The following is a 23670-nucleotide window of genomic DNA, read 5'->3' as shown; positions in this document are numbered from 1 at the left end:
CTACTTCTGAGCATGTACAGAGTGCATTTTGGGAGCTCTGACTCTCAAAAGTTTTGTTCTGTATTATGCGCCGTCAAGTGGCCTCTGACCTATGGTGACCTTATGAAGGAAAGACCTCCAAAACATCCTATCATTAACAGAGTTACTCAGATCTTGCAAACTGGAGGCCATGGCTTCTTTTATTGAGTCCAGCCATCTGGTTTTCGGTTTTCATCTTTTCCTACTGCCTTCCACTTTTCCTAGCATTATTGACTTTTCTGGAGAATCTTGTATTCTCATGATGTGACCAAAGTACGATAGCCTCAGTTTTGTCATTTTAGCTTCCAGGGAGAATTCAGGCTTGATTCGATCTAGTGCCCACTTATTTGTCTTTTTAGCTGTCCATGGTATCTGCAAAACTCTCCTCCAGCACCACATTTCAAATGAATCCATTTTCTTCCTGTCAGTTTTCTTCACTGCTTTCATATCCATACATAATAATGGGGAATACCATAGTTTGGATTCTCTTGACCTTGGTCCCCAGAGAGACATCTTTATCTTTAAGGATCTTCTCTAGCTCCCTCACAGCTGCTCTTCCGAGTCTCAATCTTCTGATTTCTTACACCCTGACAATCTTGTTGGCTTCCAAGGCGCCACTGGACTCCAGTCCCGCCGTTCTACTGAAGCCGAACGCGGCTCCCCGCCTGAAATGTGCCTAGCCAGCGGTTCCATTAGAGCTCTGAAAACCTGCCTGGCCGTTCCAGACTATCGAAGACCGGGGACTGCGCCCCGTTTTGTGCCGAGGCGCCCCCAGCTGGGAAACGAGGCGCGCGGTCCCGGGCCTCCAGCGGCGTACGGCTCGGCGCCTGGCGCACCCGGCAGCAGAGTACACGAGCTCCCTGTAGGACCGGAGAGGCTGGCCGCGGCTCCGGAGCCCTGCGCGGTGCTGCACCCGCGTCCGTCGGCTCAATGGGTCCGGCCGGAGTCATACTCCGGCGTCGATTGGTTCCGCCTGCCTGCCTGCCTGCCTTCGGCAGCCTCCGGACAGGGTGGCATCAATTGGTGTCCTCCGCGCCCCTGGCCCGCCGGCGCTCGCCTCCAAGACCGCCCTTCTGGAGGCGGCAGGGCGCCCTAAAAGGCAGGGCTGCCTCTGGCGAGGAGCAGCGGCGATTCCCACCGGCTAGCAAGGCGAGGTGAGCGGAGAGGAAGGCAGGAGGGAGAGTAGGGGGAGAGCAGCGGGGAGGAAAGGGCTAGTGGGACCCCTTCCCCCGACTTTGGCTTCCACCCCCCCCCCCCTACAAAGGCACAGTACCAGCAAGACATCGAAGTTCCTTTAGGGTTGCCAACTCCAGGTTGGGAAATTCCTGGAGATTTGGAGGGTGAAGCCTGGGGTGTAATGCAATGGAGCCCACCTTCCAAAGCGGCCGTTTTCTCCAGGGCAACTGATCTATGTAGTCTGGAGATCACTACCTCCAGAAGATCGCCAGGTTCCACCTGGAGGTTGGCAACCAGTAAGAGAGAGCTCTGCCCATTCCCAAGACGAAGCCCCTTGCTCCCTGCTCTGGGGTCTCCGCTGTGCCAAGGACTTCCATTCCTTCCAGCTTTTCTCTCTGGCTTCCATCCACGTCTGGTGCAAGCAACCTATCTCTACTTTAGGGCCTGAGCAGATGGGAGCGTCATCTCTGGCCTCGGGCCTTTGGGTTTGGATTTCCATCCCTGCCAAGAAATTTTAGTGGAGTGAAGGGAAGCTGGGGGTGGTGGATGCTTGCCTTGTTTCAAGGCGAACTGTTCAAGAAACACAGGCTAGACTGGTAGGACAAGACCATGTGCACACTGTGGTGAGCTCTCCCAAGAGCTGGAGTTTCTGAATCCTGTATTTCAGAGCAGAGTATACTTACTGGCACTTTCAGCCTTCTGGATTTTTGATAAAAGATGCCTTTTTGGAAAGAGTTACAGGCGAGAGGTGATTATTTTACTTCTGATTAAATGGTTGAATTTATCCCAAAGGAGAAAGAACCTTTGTAAAAGAAGCTGAAACAAACTGACAGTCCTCAGCAGCTGTATATGGCAGACGATGCCCTCGTTAAGTTGTTACAGAAGCTGCTTGACTGCGGCTTTCTCTCTTTTTTCAACAGAGTATGATAGGTCGGAATGAATCCTGCGGCGCAGAGCAGATACCAATGTCTTACTTCACTTGCCTGCTGTACGTTTTGGAAGAGTGGACTGGTGTGCAGCGCTTGGAAGATTATCTGAATTATGCGGTATACCTTTCATGGCTGTTTGCACCTCTCCTTGTGTCTTTTATCCTTCCTGGACTTATCCTCCTTCTCCTTTACGTTAGTATTATCATCCTTCATATTTATAAGAGACGGACTGATCTAAAAGAGGCTTATTACAATGACTTCTGGGATGGTGCAAGGCAAATGCTGGCAACTTTATGGTATGGGCACGCCAGGATATGGAATGGTAAGTCCCCTCTACAACACTTCTTTTTGTACGTGTGGGTTATCCGGCTTTTTTGGTAGAAGTGCATTCAGGTTTGTAAACCCACGGAATATCATTTGCATGCTCATTTCCAGAATTCCTCCCCCTCCATTTTACCCCCAGCTGTATTGCTTTATGATATTTTGTGGCATAACGTTTTGGTCTCTATTTTCTGCTTTTAATAGCACAAGGTCTATTGAGACAGTGTAAAACAAACCTAAGGAGGACTCTGTAAAGGATTTTTTTTCAGGAGGATGCATCATGTCTGCTGTACATGCATTGGCTGTTGGCTGTCTGTGCTGCCCTGTGATATTGTTGTTGATGGAATCCTGACCAATGTCACACCCTTCTATTGACTGTGGTGGACTTAGAAGGGTATAACTCTGATTAGGATTGCGCTGTGTGCCCATGTTGCGTTTGTGTCGTATGAACTGAATTTTTTCTCAAATTCTGCCATTTGGGGGATGAATGAATGAATTTATTTGCGGTCAGAGACCATAACAATGACAATACATCCTTATCAATCAATAAAATGATTAAATCCAGTGTAAAAATGTAAAGGACATAAAAAATACATTTAGCATTTAAAACCTTATCTTAAAATGTATATAGTTCTCTGGGAACCGCAGGAATTCTAATATTTAAAACACTGACGTTAAAATAGTTAAAATCGTAAAAAGGGCCGGACAGACTATGTATGGCTATGCTTTTTATTATGGAATTTAACCAAACAGAGACAGAATTTGGCTATTTGCCCGGAGATAGTTGGATTTTCATCAGTTAGGAGTTTCTCCAGGCAGGCCTTATTGGCCTCTGCAATTGGTCTGTCTAAGAGTGGGGAAATAAACTTGTCCCTATAGACTTGATGGAAAAGACAGCGAGAGAACATATGAATAAGTGATTCCACTTCACCAATGGAGCAACGGCAGCGTCTGTCCTCGTATGGGATACCATTTGGGGGATAGCCCCTCAAGATCAGCTTACAGGCAACCCCATCCCTTTCGTTCTGATGCCTTTCCAGTGGTTCTTCAGAAAATCAGTGGCATCCCAATGACATTCGGAAGGAATCAACGTGCCTCAGTAGTCATTTCTTTTAGCATCACCAGTCAAACGTAGCTCTGTCTTCCTGCATATTGTGTGTGTGGTTGAGACAGCGAGACTCCAATGGGACATGTGTTAAAGGAGACCTTTCCAAGTTTTTGGTTTGCTAACTAGCTGCATTGTGTATTTCCGTACCTTGTGGGGTTTGTAATGTGTGGATTTCTGGAGAGTGACAGAAGAGAGGAAAAATGGAAAAGTGCCGTCCCAGGAGGCATTCCCTCTAGTTCTACTTCGTCTTTTGCCAAGGTCTGTGTAGGTGAGGGAACAAAGTGTTTTGGTCTTTTTCCTGTGGTCAACTATATAGTCCTTTTTAAAATGCCTTATCTAATTTCAGAGGGTTCCTATTGGATTTTCTCAGTCCTTGTAAGACAGGCAAGGCAGTTAGCTCTTTAGAGATTGTACTATCTTCTTCAACAAGTTTCTTGCTAGAGAAGGCACACACAATGCACAGTGATGGGTATGCATCAGTGGTTTCCTTCCTTGTTCCCAGCTGCCAGAAATCCAGGTGTTCCTGTGAAGTTTCAAGGAAAACAGTAACTTCACATAATCAACTCTGTCTACTTTTCTTCTACTTCATACTGTCCTTTTCCAGTCTGGTAGGTCATACTTCTTTCTTTACTTTCCACGAACTTACAGATATTCAGGGCCTGGCAAAGTCCTTCTGACCCCAACTGTGCCTGCTGCAGCAGCTTCTGTCGACAGAGGTGCTCTGGGAATTCTCTGCTTGGAAGTTAATTCTCAGGCACGGGGAGGGGGCGGTTATATGTAGGCAGCTGGGCGTGTGAGTTTCCCTAGTGGGGCAAAGAGTGACTTCCTGTGTCCATTTTGGGTCAAGAAAACCATGCAGGAGGCGGAAACGTAACCCTCCTCTCTCTGGGGGCCAAGCTATGAGTGACGAATGACACTTGAACAGCAAGTGGATTGAGTGGAGGGCAAGTGAACAGGGAGAAATACACTTGCCGTTCAAGTGTCATTCGTCACTTGTAGCTTGGCCCCGAGTGCCACTTTCCCAGATGAAATGGGGGTCCCCCAAACCTTGGAGTTACGTTTCAAGCCCAGAGCTCAGAGCAGATGCCTGGTTCGCGGGGCCTAAGAGGGATGTGATGACTTTGTATAACTTTAAATAAGTCAAGGCTTCGCTCTTGTCTGTATGATTGCTTATATTTATTTCTATTTTGCTTTCCAGTTGGTATGAAATTAGCTAGTTCCTCTAATGTAATAAGTAACTTAGATGTTTGCAGTCAAACATTTTCAAGATTTTGGCAAAATCAGGAATGAAACACTTTGTATGTGATAAGATTGCCTTTCTTCTCTGTGTCTCAACCATGTTTGCGAGTGCTTTGTAGGAAAAAAAGTGTGGCAGAACTGCCATCTGTTCCAAAAGTGATCTCGGTGAGGAGTCAGGGCAGTTTGATTTACTTGTGAAATAATGTTTTGGCGAGAATGTACAAATTCAATCAAATCTGTCTATTTTTTAATTAAAATGATTCAATAGAAAGGCAGCTGGATACAGAGCTTTACAAATTCATCTGTAATTCTATAAACTAGTCGTGCAGGTGTTAATAAATTCAATTCACCATCCTAGTTAAAAAAAATTCCCTTTATCAAACATATATCTAACTGTTTTACCATGCAAGTAAAAGAATGTGTACAATTGAATAAACTGGCCTATATGTTGCACAGTAAATCAAATCTTTATAAATCACATTTGCTCGTCTGGACATAGACATAAACAGCTACGCTTTTCTGCAAGCTTGCTCAGGAATATTTGTTGCTTAGATTAAAAAAAAAAGTTCCATCAATGCTCCAAGTAGTTTGGGCCATGTATGTGGCTTATTCCCCATTTTGTCCTTACAGTAACCCTGTGAGGTAAGTCAGGTTGGATGAGAGAGTGCTGATTCCGCACACGTTGGATAATGCACTTTCAATGCACTTTAACTATCGTTTGGAAGTGGATTTTTTGTTTCACACTTGAAAAATTCAGTTCCAAATGATCTCTAAAGAGGATTGGAAGTGCATTATCCAATGTGTGTGGAATCAGCCACAGACTGGTCCAAAGCCAAGCAGTGAGCTTTATAGCAGAACAATTATTTGAACCTAGGTCTTCTCAGTTGTAGTCCAGTGCTCTAAGCAGGACCACGCCAGCCCTCGATCTGTGCCGTTTTAAGCCTAGCTACACCATTCTAAGCCATGACCTTAGAAGAGTGCTCTGCTTAGGATAACACTATGTCCTATTTTAGACCAGTAAATGTAGATAGAGGCCAAACTCTCTGGGGTTTATGGAAATATCTGCAGTTTTCAGGTAACAGATTATTTGGCTCTTTCAGCCTGTTTCTCAACAGCCTGGATCATTACCTGTTTGTATTTTTCTGGAAGAAACCATCTGGTTTCACATGTGTAATGGTTTCCTCCTCCATTGATGAGGGATTATAATATACCGAGAGGTAAAATAATCAGAGGAACTCCAAGGGGTAGTAAGTTGCAAATTTTCACAAGCCTGCAGATGATTTCAGGAGTCTCCTCCGCTCACTTGCCTACCAAACCAACATCAGGTAGATGCTGTTGCTGCTTCATCCAGGCCAAGGGCCAGAGAGAAATGATGGTGCAGAGAACCGTTGTTAAATGACCACTGTACTGTAGGCTTGAACTGGTGTGGACTTCCCTCGCCACCTGGTCTTAAATGGCATCCACATGTTGTTAGCTGTTGCACTGCCATTACACAACAGCAGTTGTTAGCAACTGAAGCATCTCGTGTGGACAAGACGATCTAAGTGCAAATGGCCGCTGCAGAGCACTATCTGTGGTTGCAGCCTTAGACAAGAAGCAGGATCCTTCCCAAACTGGGAAGGTTAGGTCTGTTCTGCTTTCACATGGTAAGAATTCTCCAGGTTGTTTTCCTTGCCACCGTGACTGCAGATGCATTTCAGCAGGATTTCTGCACGGGAGTTCTCTGTACACTTCCCTCCATCAGCCCCTTATGGCCACTGTCTCTGCCTTTTCCCCCCTGCTGAACCATTGGAGGGCTTTCTGAGGCCTTTTTAAAAAGGTAGTTGCTATAGTGCTATAGCAGTTGCTATAGCTCTATAGCAATCACATTTTTTAAAAAAGCCCTCTGGGGGCTCAGAGGGGAAAACAGCAGCCCTGAGTGTTTGTCAGCAAGGAAACAGTGCCTTTGAAGGGCAGGACAATATGCGTCAGTCTACATGCCAGGTTAACGTGTTTGGACTACATTCTTTCCTTAAACTTTCAAAGTAAGGAAAGGGCATACTCAGAATGAGGAAAATCTGGAAAGAGGAGAATTAGAGCTTAATGCAATGTGGAGTCTGCTCTGCCCCCCAAAACACTCCATTTCATAAGCAAAGGAGGAAAAAAACCTCTATGGTGGAAGTTGCATAAGAGAACAGTATGGTATAAAAAGGAGCACAACATTGTTTCTGTGGAGAACAGGTAAATGTGTCCTTTAAAATATATTAAGCAAATGGATATTGGATGTTTCAGCAAATGGATATTGGATGTTTCAGAGATGTTTCAAAGAAAAACCCGCACTACAAAATTCAACGCAAGTTGCTTTCTCTGCTTAAACAGAAACAGGCATGGGGGGTGGGGGGAGGCAGGGGGGATGGTGACTGCTTTTCCAGTGTTGCCTCCAAGCTAGTTTGTACATAGTATAAAGGAATGAGTAGAATCCTCAGTGTTACAAAAGAGCAGCAAAGGTCCTCATTAGGAGAAACAGGATTTTGCTGAGTGCGTTACAGTCAGCAAAATCCGGCCTCTCTTAATAAAAGTCTTGGCTGCCCTTTGGCTCTCTCAGAGTTAGTTTCCCAACAGTGAAATAAGGTAAGCTGCAAAAACAAAACTTATCTCCACGTACCTCAATATGTTTTAGAAAGGTATGTTGATTGGTAATAAGCTTCAGTATATAAAAATGGAACCTGCAACGTGAAATCCATTTTTATCCGGTCTCCTACAGCAAGTAAGAACTGCTACTGGATGGCCAGTTGCCGAGATAGTTTTTTTTTTGGTAAACCATAAAGTCGTTCTTTCCCCCTACATTGTTGGTATCGATAACTAGCACAGGTGTGGATGGACAGGTGAGCTCCCCTTTGTGGACTTAAATGTGCAGCTGAGATATAGGCAGTTTTCCACAAAAAGATTTGCTTACATGCCTGCAGTCTGCAAATCCCCCAGGGCCAGATGACTCTCTGCAAGGGCAGGCAGAATGTGGCTCTCTATTTACCAGTTAACCCAACCGATTTCATTCCTTCTGCTGAAAAATTCTGGTTTTGCCTTTATTTTCTCTTTCCCCCTTCGTGTGTAAAGTACTGTGTCTCAGGCACTCTCCCTGGTTTACCTAAGTGTGTGGGGAGGTGGTCAGATTGCAGGAGCCCTGCAGTACCGGTTCATCCCGTTTCTCTCCTCTGTGTCTGCTTCACTCTGTGCCTGTTTCCCTCTCCTCCTGTTTCCCTTTCTCTGCCCCCAAGACATTCCTTCTTGACTCCTCCCTTGGCCTCACACAAGTCTTTATGGAAACGAGCAATCCTACTTTCATTTGGAAGGGAGTGGAGGTGATGGCTGAGCGTCTCCCGTTCCTTCCACTATCCTCCCTGCTTCTGACCTGGAAGGTCTTTGGCTCTGATCTCTGCTGTTTCCATGTCATGGCTTCAAGTCATCAACCATCACCACTGTGGTTGCCATCTTGGTTTTGTTTTAACTAGTCTGGCCAATCTTTATTACTGGCCAAGGTAGAAAGGCTTGCCGCATGCTATCAGATCTCCTACAAAATCCTAGTGACTGTCCACAGTTGTTATGTGTGACACTGGTAACCAAACCTTTGCTAGGAAGCTGGTTGATAATGGTGATGGTTTTGGGGTCACGACAAGTGTTTGCAGAAGTACCTTCAGCAGCCCCTGTTCGTGTTGTCCTTGGATTTCCTGGCATCCGTTGTTTCCTGTTTTCAGCTCGCTGTTGGGGACGCTTTGATCCCTGCTGGGTAGCCATGTTAGTCCGTAGCCACAAAATCAAACAGGAATCCAGTGGCACCCTTAGAGTTCATTCCAGCATAAGCTTTTGTGGGTCAGTGCTCTCTTCATCACATGCATGAAGTGTACACCCGCCACAGATACATGAAACAACCTCTCCAGTGATCCAGAGGGGTTAGCCGTGTTCGTCTGTAGTAGCAAAATAGAAAAGAATCCAGTAGCACCTTTAAGACTAACCAACTTTACTGTAGCATAAGCTTTCGAGAATCACAGTTCTTTGTGTCAGATGCATCTTTTCTATTTTCCTCCCCAGTGTGGTGCACCTGGCCCCATCACTTTTGGTCTTTAGGAGGCAATTGAAGACCAGTTTTATTTAGGATGGCGTTTAACTAATTTAGTTCTTCTATTTATTAGCAGTCTGAAATTATGATTTTAAATGGTGGTCTTTTATATATTTTTATGGTTGTTGTTTTATTTATATTGTAAGTTGCCTTGAATGCTGTAATGCAAATGTTTTAATAATAATAATTAATAATAATAACGGCACTTATATGCTGCTCTTCTAAACAGAGTAGTGCCCCACTCAGAGTGGTGAACAAAGTCAGTGTTATTATTATCCCCACAATACAGCTGGGGAGCTGGGGCTGTGGGGAGTGGCCTTCTGAAGCCAACCAACTGAACTCATAATAGTAGTGGGATTTGAACCGGCAGAGTGCTCATGGATCTGATGATGTGAGCTCTGATTCGTGAAAGCTTTTCTGGAATAAATTTGAAAGTATCACTGGACTCCTGTTTGATTCCTGGTTAATCATGTTGCGTGTTGTTGGGCTCCTGGACATATGGGAAACAAGGGCAAGGAAATGGCTGCCAGGATACCCATTCTGTGTTCCGTCTGACATGCAAAGCACCTTTGTATGATCTTTGCCTGACGCCCCAGTGACAAGGGCGACACGGTGACTAGAATAAATGTATCCTCAAATGCAAGCCGCTATTGTGGTTATTGCCAAATGTAGATAGGAAGATGTCCTTGCTCGGCTAAGAGCGTGTAAGTATATGGCAGTGTTCTTTAGTACTTGGCATTGTACTTAAAGTCCTTCCGTTCCAAATGGCTATAAGTAGCTGCCATTTTTATTGCTTGTTTGCTTAAAAAGTTTATAGTCCACCTTACCTCAAGGAAGCTAATAATGCAATGCCAGGGGACAGGAGCCGAAAACATAGATTAACAAGATTTTTGAAAAGGTGCAAAGTAAAAAGATGCTGAGTTTTAAAAAAGCACAGATTTTTTTTAAAAGCTCAGAATTAAAAAGAATGCAACCAAAGTTTGCCTTCCACCAAATGCTCTCTCTGGGAAACTTATCTTGCATGCCTTCCTAAATGTAGACAGTGATGGCAGTTACCACACCCACTCTGGCGGGCCATTCCAAAGGACCCACCAAAGTTGGTGACCTGGTGGCTGTTGTGCAAATGATCCTAAGGGAGAGTACCGTAAGGAGAAGACTATCTAAAGAATGCAACTGGCAAGTGGGAGTATACCAGGAGATGTGGTTGGATAAATATGAATATTTTAGCCCATGAAGATAACAAAGATGACAATCAGCCCTTTGAATTGGGCCTGGAAGCAAATAGTCAGGACAGTTGACATGGCACTAGAGTTACGTGTTCTAAGCGGCTGATCCTGGAGAGGAGCCATATTTTGTACCAATTGGAGCTTCAGAGATGTCTTCAAAGGCAGCTCCATGTAGAGCATGGAGCCAATCAGGAGGTTATGATTGCGTGGTTCGGTGTGGCTAGGTCAACAGAATCTAAATGAAGGGCCATCTTAAGAGCCAGCTAAAGAAGGCACTTCTACCAATAGTGCCAACCCATTTGTCCATCGACAATGTCTGAGTCTAAGAGTCCCCCCACCCCAGGATCTTAATCTGATCTGCTAGAGAAATGTTAACCCCATAAAAACTCCGCCTTCCCAGCCAGCATCACTTCCATCTCGTCTGGATTAAGCTTCAGTTGTTTACCGTCAGCAGCATGACCATAGCCGTGAAACACAGCTGCCCTCAGAGGCTTGGACAATGAGATATAAAGCCTTTGTGTATTGGTGACCGCCTGCTCTGAAGCTTACGACGATCTCAACCAAAGATTTCACAGAGAGGTTAAGGAATAAGATGGACCCTTGTGGGCCACCCCACACATTAGGTCCCAGTGCGTTGACTCTGCCTCTGCTGTGACAACACTGTGTCCTGTCAGCAAGGAGAGAATTAAGGCAACAGAGGGGAGGTCCCTTTTCATCTCAAGCATTTTCCCATCCGTTTTGAAAAAAGTGTAGAATTCGGGATTATGAGATGGTCACTTACAACTCCTCTGTGTGACCAGCTTCTAAAGGCAACTCTCTAGGATGGTTTTGCTTTTCTCAGGGAGGACACAGGAGTGGCAATAGTGAAGCAAATGCTGCTCTCTCTCTGCCAAGGACCTCCCTTTGGGTTCCATCTTGGACCGTCTCCTTTCAGTGTAGAAGCGAGCTAAATGTCTTAGGTTTTGCACCATTTCTGACACTGAATACATAACACAGATTAATTTACTGAACCAAGATAAGAAAAGAGTAATATTTTGCAGATCTTGAGAACCAATGGAGAGGAGAGTGGTGGCTGCAGTTCCTCAGAGAGGGACCCTCACCTGAAGGGTTTTGCTGAGGCATTCCTGGGATTAGAGCACCCATCCAATGAAGTTAAGCAGCAGACCAATAAAGCCAGACTGGTATCCAGAAAAAGTTCGGTAAAAGCCAGGCCCAAAGGAGATAAAAACAGGACAACTCTGGTTGTCATCTGCAGCTCAAACCCGCATCACCGTCAGCTTCTCCTAGATAAGGGCGTTTCTCTTTCATGGGCCTTGGATGGAACCTTGCAGACAGCTGCCTACCCGCATACAGCTTTTGCCCTACAACAATGAACAACAGAGACACAAAACACACCCTGCCCATGAATCTAGATACCAACTTTTCTCTCATACACACACAAGTGAGATGATCATAGGACCTAACAATCTCAAGCTTATCTACGTACTCATCCTGCTGAGATGTGTCACCTTGTGTCAACATTTCTGCTCTCTGTGTTGGACAAATGGACCAGTCCCGAGACAAAAGACCAAATGGATGTTAAAAAGTACGATATTCAGGAATTGATGGGGGAACATTTTAATCTTCCTGGGCGCATTCTGTTGCCAATTTAAAAGTCACAGTGCTCATAGAAAAGGGAGAAGCCAGTGCAACATTTCTTAATTAGAATTAGCAAAGAAATTTGTTTATCCCCATCCCGCACCTGAGGATGGGTTGCCCACTCACCATAGAGGCCAGTATCTTGCATATTCTACCCCTTAATTTATGTTAATGACTTCAGCTACTGCTCTATGGCTAATTACTTGAGCTATGGCTCTATTGTGTTGGTTTATCTTGTTTCTTCCTGCCCTCAGTTTTATGTTAATCCTTCACTGCTTATCTAACAACAGTTGGGAGTGGCTCCCCACCCACTCTGAGTGAAATGATTACTGGATCTTGTTTTATAACATTCCCTCCCCCGCCACTTGCCACCTGTCTGTTGCAAATATAACTGCATCTGCCTAAGGGATGTGCACTCCCAATGCTTCTGATGAAATGAGCTCTGACACATGAAAGCTTGTAATAGAAGAAATTCTATTACGCTTTAAGGTGCCACTGAACTCAATTCCGCTGCTACAGGCTAACATTCGTGTCCACCTGGAATGATCATTTCTTTTTAGGATTCAGTTTCCAGTTGGGGAAACTTCATGCCTACTTACCGGTTACACAGCCATTTCAGGCCAGGAAAATGGCACGTGGGCAGGGGGGGGGGCTTTAAGCCCTCTTCCTCCCCAATGCAAATTAGACCTATGTGCACCTGAGAATTAGCACAGAGCACAGAATATCCAGAGCACAACAGACCCCTGAGGGACCCAAAGACTTTACAACATGTGAACCCGTAATGGTAGAAATTCTCACTGAAGGAGAAAATGTTATCAAATGTAAATGTTGATGTGTTTGCTTACCCCCCACCCCTCCTGCCCACACTGCTAAATATAACTTGAGTACCTTCCCTATTGATCCGTTCCTTCTCTCAGCACCCTGGAAATCCAGCCAAGACTACACCAAATGGGACTGGAGGATGGGCACAGAAGGACAAAGCGCATGGCAGGGCTGTCCAGTTACAATGTGGAATGTACCCTGGGGCAGGATTACGCCTTCTTCCCCCCAAACAATAGCTTAATGGCTGTCTCTCGAAGTGAGACAATAAATTGAGAAAGGCTTAATTGTACCTTCCTGGGTGTAACTAAAGGTAAGAAGAGTAATTGATGACCCGCGACCGGAAGGGCTTATCAAGTCCCTGAATAGCCCAGTTTGGGAAGGTTGGTGAGAGAAGATTGGAAGGGTGTGGATGAGATTAACTCAGGAACCTTCCAGAAGACATCTTTTGTCTTTAAGACTTTGCACATCTCCAGGGTGTGGGGATGCTAGCCAGGCTTGCCTCTGAACTCACATCCCCATAATTTTCCTACTCCAGCCTGGTTGAGATCCATTCTGCCTAGCCAGGCAGCATGTCTCATGCTCAGGGCACATGAGGGGAAGCGATTTATGATATTGCCGTATTGCCATATAAGCTGCCCTTTTGGTGTGAGGGTTTGACTACTAAGGTGGCTTTCTTAAAACGTTCAACGTCTTTCCCATTGAAATTGAATTTCCCCATCTGGAATACCATTCCTGCTTTATATGAACACTTAATGCCTGAAGCAAAATTAAGGATGTTTCAAAACTGCTGACTTTTGACTGGAGGTTATTAATTCTGGATAAAAAAATTGTCCAGTTGACTAGTGAGCTTGCTAGTCCAGCGTGGTTCATAATTTCAATCAAGTTTTGTGTTTTTCAGTACACTCTTAGCTGTTGCCTAAAATTGTGGAACCCTTGAAACCTACAAAGCCTGTCTGCAGTAATAACTTTGTAAGATTTGGGAAGAGCCTGATTAAAATCTCACCTCCCCTGTGACCTCACAAGGTGGTCTTGTACAAGCCGCTGTTTCTTGCTGTCCCAATATAGGACTAAAACTCGCTTTATAGGAAGTTTGGGTTATTTTGCATGAGATTGTGTTGTGCACAGGAACTAACTGGGCAGCAACAACTTTGAACTTTGCCTGGAGTGATGAAATAATACCTCAAAATGGTCCTGCCTGGTGCTGTGAAATTCTAAAACACTTCGGCATTTTGTATGTCAGAAACCTGTTTCAAAGAGCAGTTGCTGGGTTGTAACGCTGGTACATGGAAACCAAAGGGTTTGGAGAGAGCAAGGCTCATTTTGAGGGGGAACGTGCAGGAACGCATTTCTGGTAGTTCTCCAAAGAGGTCACATGTCAGGTGGCCCTGCACACCTGATTTCTGGCCATTTTGGGCCCGTTTTGGCCTGGATTGGGCCCAGAATGGCCAGGACTGGGCCTAAAACTGCCAGGATTGGGCCCCTTATGGGTGGTGGATCACTCTTCTGCCCATCAGTGCCCTAATTCTGACCATTTGGGGCCCCTTTTCAGCCATTTTCAGCCCCTTTTTGCCATTTGGGGCCCAATTTCGGCCCTGAATGGCCAGGATTGGGTCCAAAACAGCCAGGATAGGTGAGGCCAGGGGGCGCGGCATATGCTAATGAGTTATGCTAATGAGTTCCTGCAGCTCTTTTTCTACGAAATGACCCCTCGGAGAGAGGCTGTATGAACGCCTCAGTCTGTACCTCTCACTTGTGAGACTTCTTTTGCAGAGATCTTCCTCATTATCCAACCCTTCTGGAAACAATGCAAAACTATCCCCTGGTATTCCATATCCAGAGTAAAAGCCAGTGTGAAATAGTTTTGATTTCTTTATTTTCATTGGGTTTTTTTTTAAGCTTCTTTTTTTAAAAAAATGTTAGCTCTTGTAAACACTTGAGAAGATTTGGGCTAGGTATTGTAATACGAAGATGAATAAAATAATAGGACGAAGTTGAATTAACGAAAGATGTTACGAATACCCATGTTGTTAGGTTTCCCAATGGTGGCTGCAAAGAAGGCCAGAGTCTTGCCTTTCTAGCCACCCTAGTGGCTGTGAAAACCTGGCCGCTGGGATTCTCCCAGCTTTCCAGACATTCTTGGGGCTTAGGGCCAAACTACAAGTGACGCCTGACACTAGTTGGACACTTGTCAGCTTCCCTCAAGTTTTGATGGGAAATGTAGGCAGCTTGGCGGAATGTTGGATAAGTGACAGTTGAAAAGTCTATTGGACAGCAGTCAGAGAGCCAAGCTGCAAGACCAGGACACCTACATTTCCCATCAAAACTTGAGAGAAGCTGACAAGTGTCCAAATAGTGTCAGGCGTCACTTGTAGTTTGGCCCTTAGAGTTGAGAATGGATACTGGAGCAATTCCATCAGCTGCGCTCTCTGTCCTGGGAACAACTAGTGTCAGGCGTCACTTGTAGTTTGGCCCTTAGAGTTGAGAATGGATACTGGAGCAATTCCATCAGCTGCTCTCTCTGTCCTTGGAACCCTATTCTGGCATGGTATCATTGTGTGGATTTTTTGCTCTGTACAATGGGGCTAATTTATGAATTAGATATGTCATACGAGGGAGGCAAGACATTTCTTTCACCACCACCACTTCAGCATGTTTTAAAAATAGAAGAAAAAGCAACATTTTTGTGAAATAATTTCACAATGAAAACCTGAGTGGTGATATTTCCTGTCATATGCCAACATAAATTCTCCTTCACAAACACGCTGTGCCACTTCTCTGGGCATTTCCTATGCAGGTATAAAGTGCAACTGTGTGGGTAGGACAGATTATATGGATTATATATCTTTCTCACCCAGTTGTCCTCCCTGTAAATGGAATGTTGATTGGATGGGGAGAAAAAAAACTTAAGACTTTGGGTACAGCTTGCAGGGTTGTGATATTCACTTACATCACAGTTTTGTGCAAGACTGCAATGGAAAAGGAACTCTTGTGTACTTTGGTCTATGTTTGATAGGAACCATGGGGGTAGTATGTATTCTTTTTGTATCTGCTTACATCTTATATTTTTTTGTTGTTGTTTAACTTCATTTATACCGTGCCTTTCTTCCTCAATGGGAACTCAAAGCATCTTACCTTATTCTTTTCATTTAATTATCACAACAGCCCTGTGTGGGAGGTTATGCTGAGAGCGGGTGACTGATCCAAGATAATCCAGCAAGCTTCCATGGCAGAACAGGGAATCAAACTTGAGTCTCCTAGATCTTAGTCTGTTATGAATAGCCAAATAAATGCTATAAGTAGCATAGTTTTTCCTCAAAAAGAACAAAATAAATCCTCTTTATTTATTTTTTGGCTTGGTCTCCAGAGGAAGACGTTCAGACTTTGCCAAATGTTATAAGGATCTCTTGCCACAATTTACAAGCTCAGAGGAGCTTGTAAATTGTCAACTTTAATTTCCCAACTTTAATTCATTAAAAAGCAGGCCCTTTTTGTTGCGGAGATGAGCCTTACAGAGCCTAGAGTCCTTGTAAAATGAAAGCTGGGAATTCAGGAGAGCTAGGGAGCTAATGGATGGTGCCCTCACCTGAATAGCCCAGGCAAGCCCAATCTTGTTAGATTTTGGAAGCTAAATTGGGCCGGTCTTGGTTAGTAATTAAGTGGGAGTCCTCCAATGAAGACCAAAGTTGCTATGTAGAGGCAGCAATGGCAAACCACCTCTGTTAGTCTCTTGCCTTGAAAACCCCAGCAGGGGTCGCCATAAGTTGGCTATGACTTTACCACCACAGTAGATGGCAATAATTGAGTGTTATAACATTATAGCACTATAGCAACTGCTGATTTTTTTTTAAAGCCCTCTGGTGGCAGAGAGTCGAAATGCCAGCTGCAGGGGCGGAGGCACGAAAAATGGCACCCATGTGGTGGGAGATTGGGATGCTAACCTCCGAGTGGGGCTTGGAGGTCTCCCAGAATTATAGCATCTCCAGCCTGGAGAAAATGACTGCTTTGGAGGGTAGACTTTATTTCATTAAACCCCTTTGGCTCCACCCCTAAATCTCCAGGAAATTCCCAATCCAGATTTGGTAGCCCTAGCGGGAGCTTCCAGGTATTCATCATCCCACCCACATGGAGAGCAGAACTGCTTTCCAAAAGATCGTATCACGCCCACTTTGGTCAAGTTCACATCTAAGCAGGGAAATCCTGGAAAGTTGATGGTTAGGGGGCTACATTGTGTAGATTCTTGGGGGGGAAATAACTCTCCAGTTTGGCTGCCAAACCAGAGCAAAAACCTCCACATGGAAGCAATTTTGGAAAAAGTTGTTGGGCTGGTTTTAGAGAATAAAATGTTGGGGTGATGCCCTCAGTTGGATTAGTTTCTGTTGTTGAAAGGGAAGAAAGGGGAAGGCTTCCTTCTTCCACATAATGGCCAGCCATTGCAATCGCTTTTCTTTTGTGTAAATTCCATGCCTGTACTTAACTTCCAAATACTTTCTGCTGTCAACAGGCTATGAGCTTCATGGCCTCGAAAAAATACCAGACGGACCTGCGCTTGTTGTCTTTTACCACGGAGCAACTCCTATTGACTTCTTCTATTTCATGGCCACTGTCCTGATTAAAAAGAAGAGGATCTGTCACATTGTGGCAGATCACTTTGTATTTTCAATTCCAGGTAAAATTCCTTTGCAGTGTGTTTTGATGTCTGTTGGATTGATTAAGAGAGTACTCATTTGTACATCTTGAAATCAGTGTTATGACTGGGATTTAAAGGGCAAGCGCGGTGAGTTAATCTGTCTTTCTCGCGATAGTTCTGCAACTCTACAAATAATGACAGGGGAAAAGTCCTCAAGCAGCAGTTTCAGGATTTCAAACCTGAAATTAGACCTGCTTTATTATGGACTGCTTTCTGAGATGACAGGTTTTCAGAAGCATCATTGGGAAAGGGACTTTATTGGCCTTCAGCAGAAGTAGGGGACAGGGAATTCCTGCTCCGCTGATGGAAATTCTTTCCATTCATGGAAATCAGCACCGCATCCACACCTCTATATTTGGGCTCCAAATGACTCCTCTTCTTTGTGACACTGCTATGGACTGGGTGGATTAAACTGCCAGCAGTCCACACCAACAACCTCCAGGCGATCCAACCAGGGCTGATATCTCTTGTGAGTTGGTAGCTACTGAAACCTGTCGCTAACTTTGTGGATATTTTAAGTTTTCATTAGGCCCAGATGGGCTGTGAGGGGGAGAGGAGAAGGGGATTGGGTATTAGACTGAGTAGCTACTTTTTGTCAAATTAGAACTTGTCAGTAATTTGGCTGAATAATCACATCTGCTGTTTTGTCCGCTGTTTATTCTGTACTGGCCACCAAAAATCGAAATGGATTTGATAGACTATTGCGCCTGTCCTGTATACATGATCCTGTTCTTACTGCTTGCAGGGTTTAAACTCTTACTCGACGTGTTCGGTGTTAAGCATGGATCACAAGAGGTGTGCGTAAAAGCACTAAGGAACGGTGACTTGCTGGCCATTGCTCCGGGAGGGGTCCGGGAAGCCCTCTTCAGTAACGAAAACTACTCCATTATATGGGGAAAGCGGAAAGGATTTGCTCAGGTGGCAATTGATGCCAAAGTGGTGAGTATTCTTGCAGCAGGATCAGATTCTCTACTTGGTCTTAGCGTGAGCTTTCTTCGGTTAACACGCAAGCGCTGAGGACTTCCGGGGAGTATGAAAGATGAAAAAGACAGATAGTTTGCCTGGATCTGTTCTCCATCCAGAGGGGGAATAAGAAGGCCATGGTCCGGTGCAGGTACCATTAAAGGTTCTTCCAGAGAGCCTCTAGGGAAGCAGTGCAGGGGATCTTATATCTTTTTGAGAGCTTTTACTGCTTCCATAAGGCTCCTCTTTTTTCCCCCCATATGCTTTTTATTAATTTTTAAATAAAGATATATACACACAGACATAACACCACGGGATAGTAGGGGGGTATCAAGAAAGATAGCATAAAACAAAATTGCATACTTATGTATTATATTCATTTTCCATCTCTACAATTCATTCCTCTTTGTAGCTTCTTTTCATTATTCGGAACCTAATTCTCCTGTAAGACTACTCTGCTTAGTTCTGACAGGCGTTTTCTCCTTCCGTTCTTTTTTATTTATTTTTTTCTTCCTTCCCTTTTTCTTTCCTTTCTTGTTACCTTCCTCCTTCTCTGTCCCTTTCCCCTCCTCCTCTTTCTTCCCCTCTCCTCCCTCCTTCCCTCTCTTTTCTTCTTTATTTATTTTCTCTGGTCCTATCCTCCTATCATATGTTTAGATTCTCATTCCATATTTTGATTTGACCCATCCATAGAAGGGTGTCCATCTCTCCTGCACATCATACCTACTCTGTTCTTTTATCAATTCTGTTAAAACGTCCATCTCTGCTGTTTCTAAGATTTTTTCTATCAATTCTCCCTTCGTTGGTACCTCTATCTTCTGCCAATATCTCGCATATGTTATTCTTGCTGCCATGATTATATACAGTATCAAATACCCCTTTTTCTTCTCTATCCCCTCCGGCATAATATTCAATAAGAACAGTTCAGGTTTGAAAGATATAGCCATACCTAATACTTCCTGTAGTAGCTCATGTATCATTTTCCAATATTTCGTCACCTTTTCACACGACCACCAAATGTGGTAAAACGTGCCTATTTTGTCTTTACATTTCCAGCATATATTGGACATATCCAGATACATTTTGGCCAACTTTTCCAGTGTCACATACCACCTATAGTACATTTTATACAAATTTTCTTTAAATGTGGCTTACTTTGTTATTTTAATCAAAAAGAGTCCAGTAACACCTTTAAGACTAACCAACTTTACTCTAGCATAAGCTTTCGAGAATCACAGTTCTCTTCGTCAGATGCTATTTGTTATTTTAATATTCATCTTCCATATCTGGCTCCTCTTTTTGATGGGCTCCATTTATTGATTGATTTAAACACCTCTGTCCCACTTTTCTCCCCAAAGGGATCCAAACAGCTGGCAACAACGACAACAAAAAGCAATACAAATAAACAGAATCTCTAAACGGCGATAGATCTTATGCTGGTTGGACTTCCACAGCCAGTTCTTCCAACTGCAATTTGCAGGCTAAGAGCTGGAGGGCCCATGTCTCTGGTTACACCCAGCCCTTATACCCGCAAGCAGGAGGAAGACAAAAAGCCTGAGATGGTGTGCAGCTGCCCAACAGTCGCCCTGCCCTTCTCTCTAATTAGTAGATATGTTGCGGCACCACCACAGTGCTCTTGAATGCAATGGCTATTGCTCTTCAAAACTGTCTATTCTCACGTAGAAAAGTCCTGAATTGTCCCCTCTGACCTTAACTCACTCCCTTGAGCGGCAAGTTGGACCCACTTGAGCAAGCACAACAAGGTTTACATTATACTGGCTGTTAATTGGAGGTTTTGACTAATGTATCTGTTACCCTTCAGCCTTGTCTGTGCTGAGGACAGAGCCCCAGGGCACCCCATGAGATCCGCCCAATTTCTGAAGAGCCATTTATATGCACTGTGAATCCATATGATGTTACTGGCATCGATCCCATACTTAACCAATTTGCTTACTAAGTATCATTTATTTATTTATTTGACTTCTATACCACCTCTCCACCATGTTTAGTGCTTGAGGCAGTTTACAAGATAAGATATAAAATAACCAATACTCCAAAGTAAGTAGTCTAAACTACAATCAACAATGGGATATTAAAACAGCAGGAATACAAACATTAAAACCTATAATATATAATCCCAGTACAAACATTAAAACCCATAAATCACAAAGAATAGTGGCATCCCTATGTTATAGTCAGGTCCAGTTGTCCATAATAGATCAGTCATGTGCAGTCAGGCCAACAACAACAAAAACATCGGTGGGCTTTGTCAGATATCTTGCTGAAATCAAGATACATTTCGTCCACAACATTCCCCTGAACCACTAGGCTGGTAACCCAGAGCCAAGCTACAAGTGACGCCTGACACAGGTTGGACACTTGTCAGCTTCCCTCAAGTTTTGATGGGAAATGTAGGCATCCTGGTCTTGCAGCTGTAATGGAGAGCCAAGCTGTAAAACCAGGACGCCTTCATTTCCCATCAAAACTTGAGGGAAGCTGACAAGTGTCCAACCTGTGTAAGGCGTCACTTGTAGCTTGGCTCCCAGTCGAGAAATGCAGCAAGACTTGCCCAGCAGGATTTATTCGTCCACGCTGGCTGCTGCTAATCGCTGTGTTCTTTTCAAGATGTCTACAGAGTATCTGCTTATCTTCTTGAAGAGAGGGAAAACATTTGCCTGTTTACAGCACAGTAGCATCTCACTGGTTCTCCAGGATTTCCTAAAGATGGTAGTCAGTAGTTCTGAGCAGATGACAGGAAGTTCCTTTAGGATGAAGTTCAACCACTCCAGAAGACTCGAACTCATTTACGGAAGCTTAGTATTCCCTGAGCCCCTTATCCTCAGTCCTGAGCTGCAATGCTGTTCTTTCACCGTTCGTGCTGCTTTTGCTGGGTTGCATGCCGTTCCCCTTACAGGAGAGGGAAAAGGTCAAATAGGAAATGAGCAATTCTGCCTTCTCTTTGTCGTCCATTAACATTTTACTTCCTCTCTGATAATGGGCCTACTGTTGGTAAGCCACTTTGGGTCCTTATTGGGAAGAAAAGTGGGAGTATACATGAAGTAAATAAAAAATACATTAAAATACATGGAAAAACCTCTTAGTTTTCTTAACATTGTTAAACAGCCTTGGCTTATTTTTAGCTTCAGCTTTTTTGATACTGTTCCTTCAAGTGTGGACCACTTGCCTGTAGGCATTCCTAACAACCCTTTCTTCTTACCTTTTCCTGACTGTGTCCTTTTGGGTTTTTCAGGTTACTTACCTTTTTTAAAAAAAATTTTTATTTATTTATTTTAATTACTAACACTACAAAAAGGGAAAAATGGGAACAGGGGGACAGGGAAAAAACCACATATAAAAACACACACACTACATCTACAGGTATTGCTTTCCCTTCATACTACAATTGTTTAAAGTTAGAACTTTATAATATGCTATTAGATCGGTAGATCTTATAAAATACAGACTACAATCAGGATCAGGTCTTCTCCCCCCCCCCCCCCCGCGTCTCGGTCGCAGCTCTCTCTGAACAGCTACAGTAGCTGTGCTCGCTCCCTCCTCCCCCCCCCCTTCAGCTTCTAAGTTCTCTTCTTGTTGGAACTCTTGATAGATAGACACAAAGTCCCTTAGCTGTGCTTCCAACGTTATCTTGTAGGCTTGGTCTTTATAACTAAACCAGATACCTTCCGGAAATAACCATTTGTATTTTATTTCACGCTTCCTCAGAAGAGCTGCAAACCTTTTGTATTTGAATCTTCTTTTCCGAGCTAAAAATGGAACGTCCTTCAATATCTTAACCTTGTTACCCAGAAAGTCCAAATCCAGATTGTACGAATTATATAAGATGGTGTCCTGAGTCTTCTTAGATGAAAAGTCGATAATAATCTCGCGAGGCAGCTGACGCTTCGATGCATATTTTGAAGATGTCCGACGGACTTCCAAAATGTCGCTTTTTAGCTCTTCTTTAGTTGCCTTTGCGGATGTCGCCAAAAGTTCCGACACCAAATCCTTTAAATTTTCATTTTCCTCCTCCTGCACATTCTGGAGACGCAATACCGTCTGAGCACGATCCACTTGTAGCCCTATCAGTTGATTCTCCAAAAGCTTTACTTCTTTGTTTGTAGTTTTCATGAGTGCTGCGTTTTCCCGAGTAGACTGCTCTGCCCCCGAGGCTGCTTCCTTAACGGTTTTCACTTCGCTCTCAATTGAGCCAACCCTTTGACCGATTTCATTCAGCTTATCAACAAAGGGCTTTATAGCTTCAACGACCGACCGCTTAACCAGCTCTTCAAGAGACTCTCCTTTCCCCTGCAAGGCAGCCGAAACAGATTTGCCCATAGCAGGGCTCTGCTTTTTCATCGCCATCTTAGGGGGGGGGGGGAATCCGCCAACTAAGTTCCGAGACTCAATGAAGGGGAAGATATCCGAACCTTCTTAGCTTCAACTCCCACCAATCCTTCGCATACGCTTGAAATGACAGAAGGGATTTGCTACTTACAGGTTTTCACCTTAAATCTGCTTTTTGCCGTTCTCCATGGCCCGGCAGCACGCAATGTGCTGTGCAAGTCTGCCGGCCTCCGTAGAAGCAAACGGGCAATTTACCCCCTGCATCGACTTCAGGGGGCTCTTCCCGGCGTGCTCCGGACCCTGACCCCCTCACTGGGAGTCCTGGGGGTTAACCCTCGCAGGTCAACCACCCGGTCAGGCTGCTTGGGCGCTTCCTCCCGGACCTGCGGAGAGGAGCGTCCGACATGGCCGGGAAAACGAAACTGAATCCTTAGGTTACTTACCTTTTTACATGGCCATTTTGACTTCTTCTGTCATTAGAATTGTTGATGATTTTTTCGGAAACACCTTTTTGGGGAGACCTCCCACTCATCTTGGACTTATTTGTTTAATAAGATTATCTAGTCCTCAAATCCTTTTACTGAAGTTCAGGTACTTGTTTGGCAAGTGACCCTTGACCTAAGGGTCAAGAATTTCAGCATTATGGGGTCACTTCCCTCAAGCCCATGTATCTGGCTCCTCACTTTCACTTGGATGGAAGCAGTAGCTTTGGAAGACTCACCACATACACTGGCTTGAATCTTTGTAAACTATCACACTAATTAAGTTTCATTAGTCTAATAAAGGTAAAGGTAGTCCCCTGTGCAAGCACCGAGTCATTACTAACCCATGGGGGGATGTTGCATCATGACGTTTTCTTGGCAGACTTTTGTTACAGGGTGGTTTGCCATTGCCTTCCCCAGTCATCTACACTTTACCCCCAGGAAACTGGATGCTCATTTTACCGACTTCAGAAGGATGGAAGGCTGAGTCACCCTGGAGCCAGCTGCCTGAACCCGGCTTCCGCCAGGATTGAACTCAGGTCATGAGCAGAGCTTGGGCTGCAGTACTGCAGCTTACTACTCTGTGCTACGGGGCTCCTTCTTGCGCCACGGGGCTCCCTCCTA

At 44.4% G+C, this 23670-nt stretch overlaps 2 protein-coding genes across 3 annotated transcripts in view; both read left to right on the top strand.

Moving 5' to 3' along the window:
• Positions 1 to 23451, top strand: part of KANK3 (KN motif and ankyrin repeat domains 3) — a 240435-nt gene extending 216984 nt beyond the window's left edge. Inside the window, exon 12 of the transcript XR_008597025.1 lies at positions 23442 to 23451. The gene's annotated coding sequence lies outside the window, so the exon portion shown is untranslated. The remainder of the gene's footprint in view (positions 1 to 23441) is intronic.
• LOC129329807 (transmembrane protein 68-like) overlaps positions 1006 to 23670 on the top strand; it is a 33881-nt gene continuing 11216 nt past the window's right edge. The window contains exons 1-4 of one of the 2 annotated variants that reach the window (XM_054979459.1): positions 1006 to 1172; positions 2115 to 2445; positions 17072 to 17236; positions 18003 to 18196. In XM_054979459.1, the coding sequence (XP_054835434.1) occupies positions 2118 to 2445; positions 17072 to 17236; positions 18003 to 18196 (687 nt within the window). In that variant the 5' untranslated portion in view covers positions 1006 to 1172; positions 2115 to 2117. Of the gene's footprint in view, positions 1173 to 1882; positions 1943 to 2114; positions 2446 to 17071; positions 17237 to 18002; positions 18197 to 23670 lie in introns of those variants that run through there. The other variant, XM_054979461.1, reaches the window with a different exon arrangement.

This window comes from Eublepharis macularius, chromosome 5 (assembly GCF_028583425.1).
Source record: "Eublepharis macularius isolate TG4126 chromosome 5, MPM_Emac_v1.0, whole genome shotgun sequence".
NCBI classification, from domain to species: Eukaryota; Metazoa; Chordata; class Lepidosauria; order Squamata; family Eublepharidae; genus Eublepharis; species Eublepharis macularius.
Note: the sequence above shows the minus strand (reverse complement) of the source record. Positions and strands in the feature narration are given on the sequence as shown.